The sequence below is a fragment of the Amborella trichopoda genome, chromosome 12, assembly GCF_054954075.1.
Source record: "Amborella trichopoda isolate Santa Cruz 75 chromosome 12, AtrichopodaSantaCruz75HAP2 v2.0, whole genome shotgun sequence".
NCBI classification, from domain to species: domain Eukaryota; kingdom Viridiplantae; phylum Streptophyta; class Magnoliopsida; order Amborellales; family Amborellaceae; genus Amborella; species Amborella trichopoda.
In genome coordinates, this window is record NC_142347.1 from 7,836,211 (window position 1) to 7,860,553 (window position 24,343).

General features: G+C 40.5%; 1 protein-coding gene across 38 annotated transcripts in view; it reads left to right on the plus strand.

Annotated features, from left to right (window-relative positions):
* LOC18445616 (phosphatidate cytidylyltransferase 4, chloroplastic) overlaps positions 1-24,070 on the plus strand; it is a 56,373-nt gene extending 32,303 nt beyond the window's left edge. For 6 of the 38 annotated variants that reach the window (XR_016045613.1, XR_016045617.1, XR_016045601.1 and 3 more), the window contains 2 exons: positions 15,958-16,073; positions 23,823-24,070. Coding sequence is in view for 7 of the 38 variants with exons in the window: in XM_006855752.4 (XP_006855814.2) it covers positions 15,958-16,073; positions 23,823-23,914 (208 nt within the window). In the remaining 31 variants the exon portion in view is untranslated. Of the gene's footprint in view, positions 1-7,743; positions 7,881-15,062; positions 16,074-23,822 lie in introns of those variants that run through there. The other 32 variants (XR_016045615.1, XR_016045618.1, XR_016045602.1 and 29 more) reach the window with 13 other exon arrangements.
* Positions 24,071-24,343: the final 273 nt, after the last annotated feature.

Genomic DNA, 24,343 nt, shown 5'->3' on the forward strand with positions numbered 1-24,343 from the left:
CAGAGTTGCCTCTCTCTTAGATGTTAGCTCGAACCTTGAGTGCTCTAGCATTTGGAGAGGCATATGTTTCACCATCCTGATTGCCCTTCATCTTTCTAGATGGGGTTTTGGAAGATGGTAACTTAATGTCCTCAGAAAGATGGGCTGTTGACTCCCATTTGCCTGTAGTGGTTTCTTGCCCTAGCTGGCAAAACATGCAATGATTCGAGTTGGTAGTTGGTCCAATCAAAAGAGCATCCTCCAAGTTTTTGATCCTGTTCTTCAAAAGATTTTGGAGAACCTAAGCAGAATTTCTTTGCTTTGACTCCCCATCCCAGATAAACAATTTTTCTTGTCTTTTTTGTTTTTTTTTTAATGTGAACTAAGTTTCGTTGATGTATGCAAACTTTTACAGACTTTCTAAGAACTCTCTAAACTGTACACTTCAATTTAAGAAAAAAAAACTGCACAATATCTGATATTCTTTACGGCGGTCTATGGCTCAGCCTCTTCTTCCCTCAGGAGCAGGCTTTGGTCTGAACAGGGACATGTAGTCTCCCTCCCACATCCCATTTGGTGCTTGGGAGGGGACTTCAATGTCACCCATTGATCCCATGAGAGAAATTCCTCAAACTCGATTTCTCCGGAAATGCGGGATTTCTCAGACTTCATCAGTCGGACGGAGATCTTAGACATTCCCCTTCAGGGTAGTAGTTTCACTTGGTCCAATCACGCTTCCAACCCCACTCTCTCAAAATTAGATAGGTTCCTCCTGTCCTTGGAGTGGGAGGACCATTTTCCTAGATCCTCATTTTTAGCCCTTCCAAAACCCACCTCAGACCATTGCCCCATTTTGCTTGACACAACTGCCATTCTGAGAGGTCCCAAGCCCTTCAGATATGAACTCCACCTTCTTCTTGAAATGGACTTTCCTACTCTCCTTCATACCTGGTGGAACTCCCCTATTGCTCAAGTCTCGGGCAGGGCAGGGTATATCCTCCAGACCAAACTTCAAATCCTTAAAACCTTGATCAAAACTTGGAGTTGATCCATCCCCGACAATTTTTCCTTACTCAAGTCCTCCCTGTTGAATACCATCCAAGAGATTGATCGGCTCAAGGAGACTAGGCAACTGGAACCCTTTGAGATAGACCTCCGTTCTAAGTCTAAACTTGAGTACCATTCAACTCTCAAAAAAGAAGAGATCTACGGGTTCCAGAGATCTAGAATCACATGGTGAAAGCAGGTTATCAGAATACTGCCTTTTTCCATCGCATTGCAAATTGTCGCAGGAGAGACAATTCAATTTCGATGATTAAGGTTAATAACAGACACCTCACTCAACCTGCTGAGATAAAGCAGGCAATTTTAGAGTTCTTCCAGACTCTTTACTTTGCCCCATCTAGCCTTAGACCGAGAATGTCTTCCCTTGATTTTCTTACCCTCCCAGACGAAAAAGCTGTTTGGCTCAAGCAACAGTTCACAAAGGAAGAAATATTTTTGGCTCTCAATGCTCTAGCCAAAGACAAGGCACCAGGTCCCAATGGATTCTCGATTGCTCCCTTCAAGGAGTCCTGGGACACCTTTTGTCTTGAATTCCTTAAATTCTTCGAGGTATTCTTCTACAGGGGTACTCTGCACAAAGCCATTAATGCAACCTTCATAGCTCTAGTTCCTAAGAAAGAAGGTGCTGAGGAAATCAAAGATTTCTACCCCATTAGTCTCCTGAATTCCTCGTACAAGATCTTGGCTAAAGTCCGAGCCTCCAAACTCCAACAGGTCTGCCCCTCAGTTATTTCTTCAAATCAATCTGCCTTTCTCAAAGATAGACAGATTCTTGATGGGGCCCTAGTAGCTAACGAGTGTATCCCCTCGAGGCACCTGGCTAAGAAACCGGGCCTTGTTTTCAAAATTGATTGCGAAAGGCTTATGACCATGTGGACTGGTCAATTCTTGAAGAGACGATGGCTAGAATGGGATTCTGAAATAAATGGAGAATGTGGATGTGAGGTTGCTATTCACATCCATATTTCTCTATTCTTATCAACGGAACCCCTTTTTTTCCCCTTCTTCTTGGGGTCTCCGCCAAAGAGACCCTTTTTCCCCTTTCCTCTTTGTTATCTCGGCAGAGGTCTTCAGTCGCTCAATCTCCCAGCTCTACGAAACTGGTTTGTTGTCGGGCTTCAGGAGTAGTCCACAGGGACCAACAGTGTCTCATCTGCAGTATGCAGATGGCACCTTGGTGTTTGTCGATGCCTCCTGCAACGAAGTTGAAACCCTCAAACTCTTCCTTAGGTGCTTCCAAACAGCGACTAGGTTCAAAGTCAATTTCGATAAATAAAAAATGATGGGTGTAGCCCTTACATCAGCAGAGGTCAGGTCCTTCATTCCGGGGTGGGAATGTAAAGTGGAAGACTTACCGACTTCTTATCTAGGCCTACCTTTGGGATTGGATAAACCCAAGAAAAGACAATGGTCCTATGTCCTAGACAAAGTAGATAGGGTCTGGCTGGGTGTAAGGGTAGATTTCTATCTTTGGCAGGAAGAAAGACTTTGATCAATGCTACCATTGCCAACTCCCCGGTCTACCTCATGTCCCTATTCCACATGCCAACCCAGGTTGCCAATCGACTTGATCAGATCATGCGTAATTCTCTCTGGCCGGGCCAGGCGGATAAGACAAAGTTTCATCTTGTAGCATGGGACAACATATGCCTACCCAAACAGCAGGGAGGACTTGGCATTTGTATCCTTCGAAAACATAACCATGCACTCCTAGGGAAATGGTGGTGGTGTCTAGCCACCCAGCCGAACTCCCTTTGGGCCCATGTTCTACAGAAAAAGTATCACATCCCAAATGGTGCTTGGCTGCCCTCTAGAAGTCACTGGCAAAATGCTTCAAGGGCCTGAAGATCTTTTGTCTCGGCCCTTTCCCAGTTCAGAAAGTTCATTAAATATCATCCTAGTGAGGGCTCTAGAGTGAGATTCTGGTCCGACTTGTGGCTAGGAACCTCCCCTTTGAAAGAGGTGTTCCGTACCCTCTACTCTCTGGCTCAAAACAAAGATTCTTCAATTGCAGAGGAGATGGTCCTAACATGGGGTCAGAGAGTATGGAACCCTTCCTTCCGTAGGAATCTTACTGATGAAATCTTACTGATGAGGAGTTTGACCATTTTCAGTTTCTCTCAACCTCTCTTCACTCCCACTTCCTATCGCCTCAAGGAAGTGATGCTATCTTCTGGACGTTTTCTTCATCTGGCATTTTTTCGGTAGCTTCTTTCTACAAAGGATTAACCCTACCTCCTACTCTTCCGGCTAACCCAACAGCTATCAAATCCAAAGTTTAGGCCACCATTGCTCCTCCAAAAGTCCAAACTTTCAACTGGCTAGCATGCTCCCATAGAGCTCTCACCGTGGACCAACTTCAAAGGAGAGGAATCCGGCTTTCCAATAGATGTGCTCTATGCTTATGCGAGGAGGAGTCGAACCAACATTTGTTTATTCTCTGTGACTTTATTTTCGACCTTTGGGGTAAAGCATTGCAACTTTTTGGCATACAATGGGTTACCCCCCTGCGATCAAGGCCTTGATCTCTTACGATCTTGACTCTTGTTGGTCTAAGGTAGGAAGATTGTTATGGAAGGCAACAGTTGCAGCAACCATATGGTCCATTTGGTTGGAAAGGAACCTTAGAATCTTCCAAGGCATTAAACTACGCACTACTGCTCTCTTCCACAAGATTATCTCTTTGGTTACTTTTTGGGCCTCCAATCACAAGGTTTTCTCAAGTATCCCAAGGAATTTTTTCCTCACCCAATGGACCAATCTTCTTCACCACCAACCTAGAGTGGTGAAAAGAACTCAAACCTGGCAACCACCGCCCCAAGGAAGCATCAAACTGAATTTCGATGGGTGTCTTTCGAGACCACCAAGTATTGTCCTTTTAACCTTCTCAGAGTACATTTGTATAAAGGACTCTAATCATGCCGAAGCTCTTGCCCTACTAACTGGTTTAAAACTCTTTGATTCTTCCTTGGTCCCTATTTTGCTAGTAGAAGGGGACTCCTATAATGTTATCTCCTGGGCAAGGAGAAAGAGCTCTCCACCGTGGTACTTAGCCTCTTTGTTTGATGAAATTGATCATATATACAGGGATATGGACGTCTCCTGGAGGCATATTTGGAGGGCGTCCGACGACATCGCAGATATATTGGCGAAAGAGGGTGCTAGAAGCCAGGGCCAAGGAATAGCGCTACCCGGGTCCGACTCCTTTTTTGCTCAGGACCAGGGTCTCTCTCGACTTAATATGGCTCGTTTTTTTGGTTTTTTCCACTCGATGTATTTTTGCAAAAGCTTATTGTAAATTGTTGTAATTGGGTGGCCTTTTAAGCCCTTTTTGTATATGGAAGGCCAGCACAATTTTTATCGAGTCACCTCTTCTCTAAGGTGATCTCGAACCTCATTGTAACTTTTCCTCAGCAATACAATGTTAACATTTATCAAAAAAAATATATCTAATATTCTTTGAAAGAATGAATATAAAATCTAGTTGTTCCTTCCTAAGTGAGGGAATTGGCCAGCTGATTGGATCCCACCACACGAGATAACAAAGTAGAAATTCCTTGTATGTTGTCAAAAGTTTTGAGAAAAATATTGTTGATGCGCCATTGGAGATGGCTTTCTTGGGGACCACTGGATAGTGTTTGCAGGTTCCCCTTCACTCTGAATTGGTCCGCAATCTGGAAGGTATTGTCTCAATCCATTGGTGTTGTTTAGACAAGACTGGCTGTTCCAAAATGGAAAGTTATGAACCGAAGACATTCCGGTCTGGGAACCTCTTGGATCAAAATGCCCACTGAACCAATGGACCTGCCATTCCACTGGTTTAGAACCAAAATTGCCATTCCTGACACAAAACGTAAAATACCAAAAAAGTCCTAATTTGTTTTTTGTCTTCTCCACCATTTTAACCCATTCTAATGGGGTTTTTCATCATTTTGAAAATAATAAGGGGCATTTTGGTAAATGAAAGCATTATGGAGGATTTAAGGTTTAAAATAACACTTTTTTAGGGAGAGAAATTTGATGATTTTCTCTCTCTTATCTCTAAACAAAAACTTATAATCGGCCAACTTCTTGCTACTTTTTTGAGCATTTTCTGGCCACTCAATCCAAAGTTTTCAGCCCCTAATCCCTATGTCCATTTCGTTTGTTCTTTGTTTTATTATTTTACTTTAAATTTTTTTAAAAAATTGAATAAATTTTTTAAAAAAATTGAATAAATTTTTTAAAAAAATTGAATAAATTTTTTAAAAAAATTGAATAAATTTTTTAAAAAAATTGAATAAATTTTTTTTTTTTTGGGCTTTTATTGTCAGTGGTTTTTTTGTGCATTTTTTGCATCTCTACGTATGGAGATTGTTCATTTTTGGAGATCATGCATTTTCGGTTTTTGTTTTAATTTGATATGAATTTTTTTCTTTATTTATTTTATTGACTGTTTAATTAATAAATGAGTAACTCTATGGAAATAGTGAACCATGGAAAATTGATTTTTATAGTTAAGAGTTTATGACAGTGCTTTTCTTTTTTGTATTTTTAGCAGTGATTTTGGTTCAAATTGTTGAGTGAGTGTGGCCATTAAAGGCTTTATGAGTGCTTGTAAAATGAAATGATATAGTAGAACATGAACTCAGTGGGAGTATGGTCCCTTGTGCTAGGTCAGTCTGATTGGGGAAAACCCATGTTTCTTGGGCTTTGAGAATCGTATCGATGAGGGTTATATGGGTTATCCCTTGATGCGGTCGGAGTATGCTGAGGGACTGTGTGACCCTTGTGTGTGATAAAGGCCTTAAGGGACAGGGTCAAATCCTCATCATTTGTTCCATCACACGGCATGCCCATCGGTAGTCGTTTTCGAGAAAGCGTACCTTCTTTCAGGGTGAAGCGTGTGCATGTGCGAGAGATACCCTCTGTGCATCATCGAGCCATGGATTGCATCAAGGTCAGGATGACCTTGGCGTTTCCTCTCCGGGGGGGACTTGAAATCCATTTATTGGGACTGCGACCCCTTGCCTATTGGCTAGACTTTGGTGACCCACTAATGATCCCCTGCATAGACTGTAGGTCATGGGCAATGCTAGGTCGGTTTGAGAAAGCATGTGTGGTTCGTAGTTCGCAGTTGGACATGAAGTGCCCCAATTGATATGTATTCTTAGAGCATATGGATCCTTTTCCCATCAAGATTTATTGATTTTATTTATATTTTATTATATTTGATTTTTAGAATTGTTATTTGAAATTTTCTAATCTTTGGGTATTTTATTTCTCAAATTTGGATTTATAAAAATAGAAATATTGATTTTATAATGATTTAAATATTCAAATAATAATTTTGTATTTCCAAAAATATAAAATAAATATGCATGGGAGGCCCAATAGGTCTTTTGGGCCCACCATTGCATGATGGGTGGGGTCCATTATGGGCCACCATGGGTGGCATGTCCCACTTATGACATCTTTCCTATTTGGTGTTCAAGCTTTGAAGCTTGAGAGAAGGTTTTGTGTTGTTTTGGAAAGTTTTGAACCCTTGAGGAATATTTGATTAATATTTTGGAATGTATGAGAAGGCTATGCTTGAAATAAGAAAGAGTAATATTATGATATATTAGTTTTTTATTTTAATTAATTGATGGGAAAAGGATTTAGGAAGTGGGGGGTAATGGTCTAGCACCTTCGATAAGTTCTTGATGGCCCATTTAAAGAATGGAGAGCTCAGATCTCTCACCCCACAAGTCACCTAAGATCAATGGTTCATATTCAATCTCATATGAGTGACAAACCAAGGAAAACCCTATTCCTATTCAAGCACTATAAGAAATGATTGATCCTTACCCAAATCTCTACACCATATCTCTTATACCAAACTTTCTATCTCTCTCTCATCCATCTAGGGGGCATACCCCAATCTAGAAAGTCTCTCTCTCTCATCTTGGAAACTTCTCTTTCTCTCTTAAGAAAGCCTAAGGGGCGCTCCACTCTCTCCACCTCTTGGATCTCTCTCTCCCACATTGTGAAAAAGGGCTAAGGGTTTAGGCTATGGAGTTCTTCTCTCTCCCATCTCTCAACTATGGATTTATGGCTAAGGGTTTTAGGGTGTAGCAAAAAGAGAATCTATCTCTCTCAAACTAGGTTGCTAAGGGAATTCACCTAGGGTTTGAGTTTGTGATCAAAGGGGTTCATATTCCATTGGTGTGGCTTGTCCAAACTTGCTTTTCCGGTTGAGCTTGAAGGTTGACCATTAGATCCCACGCCATCGGAAGGTGGTGACTCGGTGTGGGATGTAAGAAGCCAAGTTAAGATAATCTTCGACACCCTCTTTTGTTTCTTCCATATTTATTTATTATATCTTTTATTTTCAAGCATAGGTTGTGTCTTTTCTTTTGTTAATGAAGAGTGTGGTTCTGAATGGCTTCAAGTTCTTGAGATCCAATTGTATTGTATTCTTTTATTTTATTTGAAGTTGTTATATCGTAAAAGGACTTCTTGTGAGTGATCTAGACCATGAAGGAAAGAAAAGAATTGAAAAAGAAAAAAATTATTATATACTCCGGCTAGATCACATGTGCCCTTCTCTAAAAAATCATATTGATATTGATTTAAATTATGAATTATGAAATATTTTTTGGATTTTTCTCTCTTTTTCAATTTTTGTTCCCATCCCCCCCACTCCCCAAACAAAAAAGGATAATAATTTTTTACCAGTCTGATCAGTGAGCCCATCTGGTTAAGTTGGTTGGACTGGACTTGTACCTTCACGAGCTCGGCCACCTCTCCGCTCTTAACAACATTGCAGTCCTATTGAATATTTGAAGAGCTTGAGCTGTTGTTCACCATACCAGGTAATATTATTTTGATAAATGACTCCTTTTCTTTTAGATAGACTCGGAATTTGTTGCTTATGAGGCATAACCTTATGGAGTGATCCAAAATCTATTTAGTTTCTCTGTGTTTCATTGAAAATATCTGTCTGCTGTGAGAGTGTCCTTTGTAGCCCCATAGCAATCAACTAATAGGTAAGGGGTCTCATTGGTTTCCAATTGTTAGCAGTGATTCAAAAAGCGGACCGCCCAACACCTAAGCGGTCTAGAAGGCTTGGGCGCATCACTCAGGCCTAGGCGGCTGTAACAATCCTTAAAAAAAAAAAAAAAAACTTTTAATAAGTGATGGTCCATACGTGCATGATGGTCCTTAGGGACCATCACTACTTTCAAAAGCTTTTGGTTTAAGTTTTTGCTGCCTTGCCACGTCTTTTAGTGGACGTGGGCTTTAAACGTTCAGGTGTAATATAATTGTTACACCTCATGTATGAGGTGTAACTTAATAAGATAATATAATAAGGTATCTTAAGAATTTAAATAGGAGAGGCGAGGACTCCCACCCTAGAAAATTTTTGAGATCTTTCTCTCTCTAGTTAAAATGCAGTGAGCTCTTTCTCTCTTTAGCCGAATTTTTATCGGAAGCTCCCTCTCAAATATTTTAGGTAAGTGACTTCATTATCTTGAAAAATAATCCGTTCTTTTTAAAAATGAAATGAAATAATTACTTCTGCTTATTATCATGAATTTTAGGCGCGATAAATTTTATGCGCAAGCGACCTCATTATTTTGAAAAATAATCTTTTAATAAAAGTGTGATATTTTATCTATGTTATAAATTTTAAATGCTGTAAATTCTTAGAAATAAATTTATTTATTTTTCTTGTCTATTGTTAGAAAATTTTAGATACTGTAAAATTATTAAAAATAAATGTGATATTCCTGCATTTAGTAAAATTGTGAGATTTCTTTCTACTGTTTTTGAATATTTTAGACATTGTAAAATTCATGTGCAAATGACTACCTTATTATCTGAAAACTGATATTTTTGCATTTGATTATAGCATTGTCTGTGAAATGTTTATTTGCGAATTGACATCCCATAAATTGTGATAGTTCTGTATTCTTGAATTTTTGTAAGAGTTTTTCTATATATATTAGATTGGCAATTATGCTAGAATGTCTTTACGAACTGCTACCTTTCTAAATTTGAGCCCAAAATATTTGATTGGTTATTTTTGAAATGTTATTGAAAGTGACTGTTATTAATGGTTTCAGTGAAATTCATATTAATAATTTCAGTGATATGTTGAGTACACGATATTGCTGCTTTCGAATGTTTAAAGAGATTTAGAAATACTTTAAGTATGCAAGTGGACTCATCCAGTTCGCCGATGAGGTATAAGTGGACCTATCCGGTACGCCGGTAGGGATTAAGTGGACTCATCCGGTATGTCGGTGAGGTATAAGTGGACCTACAGGGATTAAGTGGACCTATCTGGGACGCCTATAGGGATGAAGTGGACCCATCAGGACGCTGATGGGGTATATAGGTGACCTACTTGGGATGCCTGTAGGGTATTTTGTGAAATCCTTTTACTTATGCACTGCCGTTAAAATGTTTTATGCATTTCAATTATTCGGATTATACTTAATTATGCATTTTTGAAAGTGAAATTGTTAATGCGTTTCTGTTAATAGATCTCCTTTTTGAAAATATCGATATCTTTCAACCATGATTATTTTTAGGATTATGATGATCACTTACTGAGTAGCCAAACTCATCAAATTATGGTAAACATTTTTTCAGCATAACTGTGGTTTCATTTTGACTGGTCATCAGGATCAACTCTGGCATATATTGTAGTTGTGCTTAAACTTTTTTTTGTTACTTTGTAAGAATTCGCCACTATAAATTGTCCTATCAAGAGATGTATATATGTTTTGACTTTCACATCTCAGGAATATCAGTATTGTAAATTCTTGGGGCGTGACAATTATGGTATCAAAGCAGTAGGTTTAAGATTCTTAGGAAATTTAAAAAGAATGTACTTAAAATCACATTTATTGTGTGTACGGACTGGGACGAACAAGATTCAGAATAGCTGAAGCTAATATGGAAGGAATTCACAAAGCCTTGGAAAATATGGTTGCTCTAATGCAATATCAGATGGAAAACAACAATTCACTAAAGGCAGTCAGTTACGGAAAATGGTGGGAGTAATATTGAACAATTTAAGAAATTGAACCCACCTTCTTTTAAGGGTGCTGTAAACCCACTGGAAGCTGAGGGATGGATTATGCAATTAGAGAAAATATTCGAGGTAATGAAATGTCCTGATGATAGGAAGGTGGCCTTGGCAGTTTTTATGTTAGAAGGTGAAGCACAACATTGGTGGCAAATGGCAAAAGGAGTATTGGTCAAAGAAAATAAACTCTTGAGTTGGGAACTATTTCTAGAGGCATTTAATGAAAAGTATTTTCCAGATTTTATTCGAGACCAAAAAGAAATGGAATTTTTGGAATTAATCCAAGGAAACCAGACAGTAGCACAGTACGAGGGCAAGTTTACTGAATTGGCCAGGTTTGCACCACATATGATTAACAATGAGGCAAGAAAGGTGAAAAAATTTGAAAGGGGTCTCAGACCAGCTATTAGAAGCAGAATATCAGTTTTAAAATTGAGAACTTAGGCTGAAGTAGTGGATCGAGCCCAAATTGTCGAAAAAGATTTCGAAGATTACCAAAAGATGAAAAATCAGAAAAGTCAGGTTAGACCCACACCATCCAATCGACAACAGTTTGAAAGGGCAAACAAGAAGCCAAGGCTCTTGCCACTTCAAAGCCCAATAGAACCATGTAAAAAATGTGGGAAAAATTATGGATCGAGCCCTTGTTATTGGAATACTGGAGCTTGTTTAAATGTAGAAAATTGGAGCACTAGATTAGAGAATGTCCTGGCTTACAGATGCAACAACTTCCAAAGCAGGGAGAGATAGCTCAAAAGCCTCAGATGAAAGAAAGAGTATTTGTGATCACTCAGCAAGACCTTCAGGCCTCAAACTCAATGATCCAAGGTACTCTTATTATCTTCCAAAAAGTAGCTCATGTTATGATTGATCCTGGATCTGCTCATTCATTTGTGTCACCACACTTTGGATGCCACTTAAAGGTAGTACTAGAACAATTAGAATACAGTCTAGAGGTAGCCACACTGATGGGAAATTCAAGTGACACCAACATAGTATACAAATCTTGTGTAATGAAGATTGAAGAACAAGAACTGTTGGTTGATTTAATACTCCTAGAAATTCAAGATTTTGATGTAATAATCTTAGGCATGGATTAGCTTTTTGCATATGATGCAAGTATTGATTTTTACAAGAAAATGGTTACTTGTAGTATTCTGAATCAACCGGTATTTTACTTCAAGGGTACAAAGAAGACTCCCCATCATATTTAATCTCCTGTATTTGAGCTAATTGTCTCATTCGAAAACGGTGTCAAGGCTTTCTTGCCTATTTTAAAGAAGATAGGAAGGAAGAGATAAATTTGGATACCACTCCGGTTATCTGAGAATTTCCCAACATTTTCTCTGAAGAATTGCCAAGATTACCGCTTGACAGGGACATTGAATTCTCTATTGAATTATTGCCAGGGTAGCCTCAATTTCTAAGGCACCTGCAGAACTTAAGGAACGTAAACAACAATTGGAAGAATTATTAGATAAAGGTTTTATTAGGCCCAGTGTGTGACCTTGGGGTGCTCCGGTATTGTTTGTTAAAAAGAAAGATGGGACCATGAGATTGTGTATCGATTATAGACAGTTGAACCAAGTGACAGTGAAAAATAAGTATCCATTACCTAAAATTGATGATTTATTTGATCAATTACAAGGATCACAAGTGTTTTAAAAAATTGATCTTAGATCTGGATACCATCAGCTTAAGATTAAAAGTGAAGATGTTCCCAAGACAGCTTTCAGAACATGGTATGGCCATTATGAATTTTTAGTCATGCCTTTTAGATTAACCAATGCACCGGCTGCATTTATAGATTTGATGAATCGGGTCTTTAAGCCCTTTTTGGATAAATTTATTGTGGTATTCATAGATGATATTTTAATTTATTCCAAGAGTTAGAAGGAACATGAGCAACATGTAAGAATGGTATTGCAAATATTAACAGAAAAGAAATTGTATGCCAAACTTAGTAAATGTGAATTTTGGCTTGAACAAGTGACATATTTAGGACATGTCATATCAAAAGAAGGTCTATCAGTTGATCCTTCAAAGGTTGAAGCGGTTGTTAATTGGAAACAATCAAGTAATGTGCTTGAAGTTCGAAGCTTTTTGGGATTGGCAGATATTAGAGAAAATTTGTAGAAGGATTTTCTCGAATCGCAACCCCATTAACTCGATTGATATAGAAAAATGTCAAATTTGAGTGGACAGGTGAATGTGAGGAGAGTTTTCAAGAACTAAAAGTTCGATTAACTTCGGCACTTATTTTAACAATTCCTGAGGGGAGTGGGGGATTTGTGATTTATAGTGATGCTTTACATAAAGGCCTGGGCTGTGTATTAATGTAATATGGGAAGGTAGTGGCATATGCATCCAGACAGTTGAAAAAATATGAGAAAAAATATCCAATTCATGACTTGGAGTTGGCTGCAATAGTATTCACTTTGAAAATGTGGAGGCATTATCTATATGGTGAGCAATTCGAAATATACACGGATCATAAGAGCTTGAAATGCCTCTTCTCTCAAAAGGATTTAAATATGCGGCAGATAAGATGGATGGATTTCTTAAAAGATTATGATTGTACAATCTATTATCATTCAGGAAAAGCTAACTTTGTGGTCGACGCTCTATGTAGAAAATCTACGGGAGTCTTAGCTCATCTAATGATCCAAGAAATGTGATTGTTAGAGGAAATAGTGGATTGACATCCGGTTCCATCCATTAATTGTGTGGTAAGTATAATTGCCAACATTAAGGCAGAACCCAACTAATCCAACAGATTCGAATGGCACAAAAGAAAGACCCTCAGCTTATAACAATTGTAGAAGAGGTGAAGCTGAGAAAGAGAGAAGAATTCTCTATATGTAGTGAGGATTTGCTAAGATTCAAAGGTCGGGTTTGTGTCCCGAATGATGAGAGTGTGAAGAAAGCTATCTTCGAAGAGGCACATCACTCTCGTTATATGATCCATCGTAATTGGATTGTCATACAGAGTTAAGTCCTATTCCTAGTGAGTCTAGATAGTCAGTACCAAACACTAAAATAAAAATGAAATAAAATATAAAGAGGATATTCTGAAGTTGTATCTAGGAGTGCTAGCCAAGTCTTGTCAAAGCCCTTGTTGAAGGGTTATTGTTGTGCAATCAGAGGGAGCAAAGGAAGTTTTAGCAGCCCCATAAGGGAGCGATCTTTTGTCTAGCCCAGTGTTAAAAAAAAAGGATCGGTGACCCGGATCGTCCTCCGCAAAACCTGTTGCGGATCAATGGATCGGCGTGTCGGATCGAAGAATCGGCAAGTTTCGTCCCAAATTTTTTTCAAATAATCACTATAAATCTCTAAAAATGGTGTTCTTTTAGTTTCTAAAAGAAATTAGGAGTGACGCATTATGTACTCTCATTACTTTGTAAAATAGGCGAATACTAGGACGATGTTTTCCTGTCTGGATGTCTGTTAACCATTTATTCATATTCTGTTAACCATTCATTCATCACATTTTTACAAGTATCCTAGTCAAGAATAATTTAATTATGTATCAAAAACATGCATTTTATTGCATTAAAAAAATTGGCAATAAATTTGAAAAATGCCAGGTTTTTTTTCATGATAATTACACATTCATGGCAAAGTTTTTTTTTTCATGATAATTACACATTCATGACATAGAATTTAATATAATTACAAGAAAGTCGAAAAAATATGTATTCTTATACTGAGAGAAACAAGAACATATATTTGTCAAAGTTCTTAATTTTTATTCAGCAAATTATTTTAATTATAAATTATGTATCATGAACATACATACATTTTATTGATCAAGAAAAGTGCATTAAAAAATTTGACGATAAAAATGAAAAATACAAGTTTTTTTCCCATGAGATTATAAATTCATGGCATAGAATTGAATATAATTACAAGAAAATCGAAAAAACTTGTATTCTTATACTGTGTGTATCAAGAACGTATATTTGTCAAAACTCCTAATTTAAAGCACATAGCATTTAAAAAAAAAATCATATTAAAAAAAAAAAATGAAAAATCATGATACTGCTGGATCTGAGAATTGAATCAATCAGGATCAAAACTCATACTTCAATTGGATTTAAATTGAGTTATAATAATTGGAAACCAAGGTTTTTGGGATCGTGTGAAGAACACTATTTCTTGAAAAATCAACAACCAAACCTTTCTTAATCTAAATAATAAGCATTATGATAATATGAAGAACACCATTATCTTCAAAACCCCTATTATATCATTCAAAAGAGTGTCAAAAATCTCCTTAAATCAACAAATTGGCGGAAAAAAAGGAACCCGTGAACTGTTCTTCCAAAAATGGTGCCAGAAAATTGATTCATTGAAAAATCGAGCAACAATAGTTGCTTAATCACACAAAAAAGCTACAAGATCTTCTCAAGAACACAATTTTGAACAAAACCGCTCCTATATCAATCAAAATTTTTGCGAATATTGCCTGAAATCGCAAGAAGGGCGGAAATGTTTTTGTCGTCAACTGTTTTCCAAAAATCTTGCCTGAAAATTGATTTCGTATAATAAAAATGTTGCATATAATCGTTTATAATGCAAAAAAAAGCCTGTAAATGCTCAATAATGTATTGATAAAGCCTGTAAAATGCTCAATAATTCATCCAAAAGGTTGAAACCTGATTTTTTAATCTTTCACTGTTCGTTTGGGGAAACTTGGTGATTTACTGTGTAGAATCAGTGATTCATGATGTCAGTAAAGGCGATTCACGGTGGAGAATTGTCGAATCTCGTTTTTTATGCAAATCTAGGACAGTTCCACCGATACCCAATCCGGATTGAGCGAATCCATATCGGATTGGCATTTTTTGAACACTGGTCTAGCCTATGTTGCACAAGCCAGTGGTAGCGAAGTCTTAGTAAAGCTTTCCTTTAGTAGTTAATTGTTGGGATGCACTCACAAACTTGTGTTATGCAGGTAAAGCTAAGCTATTGTTTGAGAGTGCAAAAGTAAGAAACTCTTCGAAACTTGTGCTTTTGGATTGCGGTCAGACGGCTTGTGTAACGGAGGCTTCAACTAAGGAGTTAGTCACAGTACACATCACTCTCTTCACATAGGTGACTAGTGTTTCCCTCCCCTTCAACAATACCTTGGGCAAGGAAGAATATCACCATGGAGCCATTTGGAGAATAATGTATCCTCAACACGTATAGGCTTTATTTTATATTGGTAAATCAAGGAGACATTTCTTGAGGGTCATGTCTTTAACATTGTTGACCTAATGGTTATTTGGTAGATCAATGCCCTCTTCCTCCATCCAATGATAAGAGAAAGTAGATTCAGTTTGAGTCTACTTTTTTTTATATATATATTGATAATAGTAGGACCATCGCTGCTAATGGGGGTTTCCTAAGAAGTTCCTTTTTTCTTTTTTCGTCTGTCAAGTTTGTTATCTATAAAAGGGTTTTGTTGCTCAGAATTCGGAAAATGTTGGTTAGAGTTGGGAAGCAGTGTCATCTACTGAAGTGGATTTTTGTCAATATTTGAATCCCTCCAGAGGAAGTCACAAAAACTGAAAATGTGGATAAATGATCACATATACTTCCTTGGTGTAGTGGGTTAATCATTTGTAGATGGTCTTCTCTGAGTGATGTAGTTACCTCACAATTTTTGGAATGTTTTTGTGTGTTTTCATTATAAATAATGGATATATTTTTTTGTTAAGGTACTCTTGGATTTACGTTTACCACTTTGTATCTATCCTTTCGATCAATACAAATTTTAACCGTTATAAAAAAAAAATAATGGATATATTTTTTTTGTTTTGAAATGATTTTCATGTGATGTAATTTAGTCCCCTTTGCGTATATAGTGCAGCAGCTTTCGGGGTTCTGAATTTCATAGGGTCTCTATTTGGGGATCTTATTGAGTCCATGATCAAGCGCGATGCTGGTGTTAAGGACTCCGGATCCCTTATACCTGGTCATGGTAAACATTCTTTGGACCTCCTCTTCTCTATTATTTGTCTTATGGAAACCATGCAGTTGATGTTCCAAGTAGTTTATCTATGGCTGATGTTTCTTAATTTTCTCAACTATTGAATCTCAAATGATCATGTCCTGTAACCTTTAATTGTACAAATGGTCAATTGTTTAAAGTTTAGTTGTCAAATAAGTAGCAGATGCATCACAAGACTGTCAAATTCTCTGTTTTTGTTTCAAATAAATTGTATAATCCTGACTACAATACTGAGACATTAGAGTATCTGCATTTTTAAGTTTTTGTGAAGATAGGCAACAATAGTTCCTGGATTAGTGCATCAAGAATGTGTAAATGATGAATTTCACTTTGGGAGATGATTTAGTTGCTATCCTTTGTAGTTATCCGCTGGATTGTGACCAAAAACGTGGGTAGCAATGCATAACATGAACTCTGTCTGGCCATCTTCACTATGGGTTGGATTAGTTAAAAACGAAGAAACCAAGTCTGCTCCCTTTCGCTTAGCTATCAGAAGTGAAAACTCGATGAGTGGAAATTTTTAGTTTAGTTTTGTAATCTATTTTGCATGGTAATGTGTTTCTCTTTTTCATAAATGATGTTAATGCTTATTTTAAATGACTACAAGAGATAACTAACTACAACAGGAGTGAAATTTATCACTTATCTAAACAGTTTGAGACCACGTTCCTTGGTGGTCTAGGGCCCAGAAAGGTGTCTTAGGGTCACAAAAACCTACGATCATGGGCATCGGGACCGAGCTGGCTCATTCCAAATAAGGTTTTGGGTTATCCCTTGTCAAGGTTGATGATGTTCTTGTGGGTTGCCGGGAGGATGATAGACTCCGGTGTGGGGTCGGCAGCTGGTGAGGGCAAGGGGCCCAAAACCTCTACGGTACCACCCCATGGTGTGGGCATGTGATAACGCAGTTTAGGAAGCCGCCTCTTCACGGATGACTTAAGGAGGACATGCACATGGGCAAAAGAGAGGTCCCCCTGACCTTGCATTATGGTGCACGTGCCCAAGAGCGGCTTGATTTGTCCTTAGTAGAGCATCTGTAATCCACACTGGAACTCTCTCAATCCCGCTACGAATGACAGACTTTGATGGACCAAGTATGAGCTCCTATATATACGACTTTGGGTGATGGGTTCTATTGGGTCGGTTTGAGAACGTGATCCATGGGTTGGGTTAGTCCACTGTGGAGTGCCTTGGATCAATTTTTTAGCTCTAGGTGCCTACTCTCTTTAGTGATGTTTAAGTAAGTCCAAATCTCTTCATTTTATAAAGAAAGTCGAAAAATGATTTTTTGATGTTTTTGGACTTGGTAAGAAATATTTTTACGAAGAAGAATTAGAGGAAGTTAACAAATTAATAAAGGACGAAGAAGGATGGGACATGTGTAGCCAAGGCACATGTGAGGGCTAAATGGTCAATGGGTCTCACATGGGCCAAATAAGCCCACAACAGGGTCCATGGGCCATATAAGCCCACAACATGGCCCATTTGGGGCCCACGGTCTGATGAATTCATCAATGGGCCCCCTTCCTCTCTCTCTCCCATTGTCATTTCCGCAATAGTGTGAAATATTGGATTTGGATGGGAATTTGGTAAAAGGGTGAACTTTCCCATTTTTTGACATTTGTTGAACATATGATGGGCATTTGGGTAATTAGTTCCATGGTAGGGACAAATGCCACAAGGTCCTTTGAACATATGTAAGTGAGCTCATGATGCCTTGGGAGTTGGGACACATGTCACCAAGGATGAGGGAATCATGGGATATTATTTCTGTTCTCTTTAGGTTAAAGGTGAGAGTGGGGAAAATAGTGAGAAACGCTAAAGGAGTGGCATGCTCCACCTCTATATGTCTCTCTCTCTCTACTAAAGTGTCATGTTCTCTCTCTAACTAATCCTATGGTTGAAAATTTGAAGTTGAATAAAATTATATTTTCAATAAAGTGATTTATTGGGGGTTGTTCTCACATAGGAGATGACCTTATACTCAAGCCTTTGCTGAGAAGAGCTGAGAAGAAGTGAGGAGCGCCGCCTCTGCTGAGCGGCAACTCGTGGGGGTGGGCATGCCCCTCCCACTGCTGTACGAAAGCTATGACCACCTTCTCAAACTCCCTTTGCCCCCCTCTTCCTCTCTCACTCTAGTGGTTCCACAACATTCTCTCACCCCTCCATCTTCCTCCACACCCATTCCGCCACCACCATCGATTCATCCTCGCTTACCTATCCGCCCTCCTAGTTTGGACCCTATTGTCATATCAATCCCAATTGAATAGATGGTGGAGCAAAAACGTATAGGGGACAACGTGTAGGTGCCTTCCATCCCCGTCGTGACGACATCAACAGTATTGAAAAATGGGGACAACGTATCTTTGAGGAACCAGATCTTGGACGCAAGAAAATACAGATGGGACCGTCCTCTTTTCCTTCCCGACAAAAAACAATGCCCTTCGAGGCTTGTATTGCCCTCCTCCCCTCTCCTTTAAGAGTGCCACTTTGGCCCTTAATGGCTGGTCTCAGGACGTCAGGGCCTTCAAGAAACAGAGGATTTGGCTCAAGTCAGCCCAACTTCCTCTACATGCATGGTGCCCTAATACTTTCAAATTCATTGGCAACGCCTGTGGCTTTCATCTCTGTTTATTGGAAGTCCTCTGAATCCTCCCCTTGGGGACTATTCAGATACTCATTGAAGTTATTGATCCTCAACTTATTCCCCATGAGCTTTGGTTGTAAGTCGAGGGGCATTTCTTACGTTCCTCAACTCTTGGGCTGCTGCCTCCCCCCTCTTTAACCGGCATGTCTCCACGACGGAACAGGGTAGGGCACCCCTAGCAGACCACAATCCCTGGATTACGGTTTCCAAACATCATGAGCACCACCCCAATTGTAGCTGCAAAAGAGCCCCCCCAACTTTCAACCTCATTATGCCACATCCCCTCTAACATGTGGATAGGCACCGCCCTCTCTAATAGCTGCTCCCTTCTTGCCCATTCTCCCTCTTCCACTTCTCCCTCCCATGTGACTCATACCTCCTCTCCTCGCCACGTCGCTCTCTCTCCCCCTCTTATTCGCCCCATTTCTTCTCCTCCCCATACATCCCTGCCACTTCATGTGCGTCCCCCTCCTGTAATTCAAATGCCATGATGCCCTAGACTATCCCCGCCCCTTCCCCTCCCGGTGCAACAAGTGCACCTATGCTAGCCATTTGTTACACTCTATCTTACCCCAGGATCGTCAACCCTTTTATCCTTCCTCTCCTTTGCCTCCTCTGCCTCCCTCGCAGCCCCATCTTCCACTTCCCTCTTCCTCTCTCCCCTCTATCTCCCCTTGACTTTGCACCCTTTCTTGCTTTGTCCCTTTTGGAAGAGGAAGCCAGTTGCTGCTCCACCGGCTACCCCTCTTTTTTGGCTATCGTGCCCCATCCCTCGTCGACCTATCTTCACTAGAGCCTTCTCCCTCCCCCCTTTTCCCCCCCCCCCCCCCCCCCTCTTTACAGTGGTTGGGATGTCGACCTCCCCTCCCTTCTGCTTGGTGATGCTTCTCCTTCGTTGGCCCTTTCCACACCAACTAGGCTATCGAATGACATGGGACTCTCCCCAAGACTGCTGGTGCAGACAACCTCCTCTTTTGGCTCCGCCAAGCCTCGTTAAGTACCCTATCCTCTTGCCCCCCTCCCTCCTCTTACCATTATCCCTGCCTCGCTCAGCCCCGCATCCCACTTTCTCGTTCTTTTACTTCATCTCTGCTTGCTCCCTCCTTCCCACTCATTCCTTTTTCTCCCAACTTCTATCCTTCTCCTCCATCTCCCCTCTAATCCTACCCCTTCTACCCCATGGCCCTTCCACCATACTTACCCTCTCTCTCAGCCCTCTCTTTCGGATGCCCTTTCAACCCAGCCCCTCCACCCCCACTTACCACCCAATCATCCTCCTTATCCCTCTCCCCTTTCCCTGAACCTCCTCACCTCGCGGGGCCTCTCCCTCTCTTCCCCAACCCTCTCACTCTTGGTATCCCCACCCCGCCTCCACCCCCCAACCTTTCCCTCCATATCCCATCAACCCTGTCACTCTTGGCCTACCCCAGATTCTACGACCCTATCCTCTTGCTGCCGTCCCTTGGCCCCCCTCATCTTACCCTACCTCCCATAGCCCCACCACCATTGCCTCCTTCACTGACATGCTTCCTTCGCCCCCAACCCTCCCACTTCATTCTCTCAGGATCCTGTGCCCCCCCCCCCCCCTCCACTCGCCCCACTGGCGTGGCTTCCACCTTTTCCTCACCTGGTGAGAAACCCTTGATACCTCCTCTACGGCATCTTTAGCATCCAACTCCTCATCCCGCACATCTCCCACCTCTACAGACTCCAGCTTTGTGGACAACATGGACACTGCTTAAGGCAACATCCGAGGAGTCCTTAAGGTGATGGGCTTTCACTATGATGACCCCGAAGGTTCTTTCCACGTTTTCTACAAGGCAAACGCCTAGACGAGACTCAACGTAAACGAGAAGTCACAAAGCTTGCATTGGAGTCAACTACGATCGTCCAACTTCTGCTCCTCCTCAGTTGGTTCCACTGTCGCCCTCGTCCCTTCCATTGGGCCCCTCCTCAGATGCTCCCATAGGTGTGTCTCCCTTCCCAACCTCCCCCCATGATTATTCTCTCATGGAATGGAAGGAGCCTCTAGCACTTTAACAAGTGCAATGTGTTCGTGACCTCAGCCTCAAACTCTGCCCTTTCATCTTGGCCCTCACTAAAACCAAATTGCCCTTTCCCTCTCATCAACTCAGTCATTAAATGTGGGGCCCAAGACCCTACCAATGGGAAGCGTTGCCTGTGGCAGGGGGCTCGGGTGGTATTTGGGTGATTTGGGACCCTACTGCCCACACCCTCGACTCCTCCCACATCGCCCTTTACTCGGTTACTGTGGCCATGACTAGAACTTCTTATCGCCTTCTGTGGAGATTCAAGGTAGTCCACTGCCCCAACCCTGAAGGTGCCAGAAACCTCCTATGGGAAGAACTCGACTTAGTGGCCTTCCTTCCCCACTCCATTTGGTGCCTGGATGGTGACAATGTTGCCCACCGGTCCTTTGTGCACAACTCTACTTCTAGCATTACTCGAGGGATGATCGCTTTCTCAGACTTCATATCCAGAAACAACTTCATACCCTGATTACTTAGTTTAACTACTACTCACCCCCTCTCTATGTAAACTTGTCGTTTCCTCTTTAACATCGAGCGGGATATAGCTTTCCCATGCTTTAGCCTTTCCCAAACCCACCTCTGACCACTGCCCCATCCTTTTGGACACCCTACTTGCTACTAGAGGACCCAAATCTCTTCGTTTTGAATTGTCTTTACTAGAGGAACCTCATCTCAACTCTCTTATTCTTTTCTGGTGGAACTCTCTCTCCCTTGGTTGTTGGAAGGGCTGGGTTTAGATTCCATGATAACTTCAACGTGTCAAGCTCTCTCTTAAAGAATGGAGTCGCCGTCTCCTAAGTAACTTCCACTCTCGGCCTCAATCCTCCAGTTAATCCATAGCCTCGACCTCACTGAGGAAGCTAGACCCTGGTCCCCTTCCGAGCTTTTCCAGAGATCCCAATTGAAACCTGACTACCAAGTGATTCTCAAAAAGAATAATTTTTTTGGTATCAAAGGTCTAAGGTGAAGTGGCTCCATATTGGGAACCTCAGTATTGCCTTCTTCCATAAAATTGCAATTGTAGGATACAGGACAACACCATCTCCCACATCAAGGTCGGAGATTGTATCTTCGATCAACCCCCTGAGGTTGAAGGAGCCATTATCGAATATTTTAAACATCTCTTCTTTGCGTTTTCTGGCCCCAGTCCTCTCTTTTCGCACTCTCCATCCTGACTAGGCCTCTTGGTTGGAACACCCTTTCTTTGAAGAGGAAATTCTTGCGAATAGTAATTCCCTTAGCCAAGACCGAGCCATGAACCTTGATGGATTCCCAGTGGTCCCTTTCAAAGTCTTCTGGAATTCTTTCCGGAACAACGTCATTTCCCCTTCTTCACTAAGTTCTATTGTAGAGGCATCATCCATAGGGCAATGCCTTGTGCCCAAGATTGAAGGAACTGAGGAGCTCAGGGAGGTTCTATCCCAAGTCATTTCCCTCACTCGAACGGCCTTCGTTAAAGAACGCCAAATTCTTGACTGAGTGTGAGGGAAGTTGCTAGGAAAAGTTGGGTGGGGGGTAAAGTGCTTAAAAAAGTCTATTTCGGGGGGGTGGGGGGTTTGCAATTTTCCCTTGTTTTTATATATATGTTTTTGGGGTTCTTTCTCTAGGAAAGCATAATACCCAACGCCTACCAAGCCAAGCAGCTGTGAATTCCACTCGCACCCCAAAACCCCTCTTTCTACTTCCTCTGAACTCCGAAACTCCCCTTTCAGTTATTGCATAGCTTAATCCCAAGAAGTGCTCTTGGGATCTCTAATTTATCAAGAATTTCACAAGCCTTCGTACATTTATATGGAGATCCTTCTCCTCTGAAAATGGGTAGGCCTGAGATTTATTGATTCTATGAAAATGGTGGATGAAACACAAAAAAAACCTCCAGTTCTCTATAAAATCCTTTTTGCCCAATATCCTCATGACAAGAGGAAGAACGAGATGCCAAGAAGCTTGGGCCTGAAACAAAGTGTTGAAAGAATTCACAGGCACCATTAAAACTTCAGGCTATTCGACATGAGGAACATTGCCTCTTCATGATGCTCTCTGAAAATATGAGAAAAATGCAATAGTGCCCTTATGACCCTCACATCCAAAGAAAGGGAATGCTTCCCTGGGTTCATGTAGGCTTGATTTGGTCTTGGGTTGACTATCTCTGCTGAGCATTAGTCAAGTTGTATTGGGATTTGTCAAGGGCCCTATGGTGGATGCCAACAAATCCACCAGAACACCCCAATTTTATATATATATATATATATATATATATATATATATATATATATATATATATATATATATATATAACCACATAGTACTCTTGTTTTTACTAGTTTAGCCCTGGACCATTGGTTCAGGTTTAGCAGGGGACCTGCTCTCCAAAGGTTCTTGCTTCTCGCTCTGAATGAACAGAGAAAAGCGCCCCCCCCTCTGAGATCTCTGGTCCTTAGCCATGGAGATTCCTTCAAGCTCATGACTTCCTTCGTATCCCCAGCATGCCCTTTTTGGTCTGCCATCGTTGCCTATGATCTTTGCCTTCATTTTGTGCTCCGTCTCCCAATGCATGCATCCTTGAATTCTCATAACAAATCTCAGCCATGGGAGAGGGCTCTGATTCGTCCCCACTGTGGGGATGTTATTTGCATTTCCATCAAATGTGTTGCTGTATCTTTTGCAAATGTGAGCATTTATTCACATTTTTGTATGTAATTTGTATGTTGAGTATGGATGACATCTCATATATCAAGAGAGAGATTGAACCATTTCCACCTAGGTATGCTTGTCATTCTCCTCTACCCCAATACGGGACGCTCTGGCAACTACTGTTCTGATACAAGTTTGTTTTCTTCCATTTTCCCACTCCAATGTACATTGCATTTTTATTAAATGATATGCCTTGCGTGGATCTTATTCTTAGGCAAGTTCAGGGCGTTACATAAAATGAGAGTCCAATCCATTGATTTATTTTTCATTTGCAAAGAGTGCCCCAAGCCCGAAATTTGAGACATTCTCTATTGCATTGCTGTTGCACAGGCGGGCTACTTGACAGAGTGGATAGCTACATTTTCACTGGGGCACTTGTTTACTCCTTTGTCAAGACTGGTTTGCCATTATTTGGTGTATGAATCTATTTAATTAGTAAATGCAGAAATTTTGCTTCCGTTCTCTTGGGATGCTCTCTTTCTATTTTGTTGAATTCATTGTTTCCTTCTTTTAATTTCATGTAACATGTGAAACAGTGTAAAAAATAATTGAGGCATTTGCTTTTGCATAGTTTTGTGTATTTCAGCTGCCCCTCCATGAATATGACTTTTGATTATGTGTTGAACTTTGTCAAATGTTGTTGGGGCGTTTATGCGCCTGGATGGCATTTACTTGCAGCATGAAAGATTAAAAATGAACCTGTCAATCCATGTAGTTCCGTTTCATGCATGGCCAAATCAGTATTTTGCATCAGCATTTTCTTAACCTCTCTCTCTCTCTCTCTCTCGGTTATTAGACTCTCGTAGCTACCTCATGGGGCCTTCATGCTATAGTCATCTCCATTGCTGATG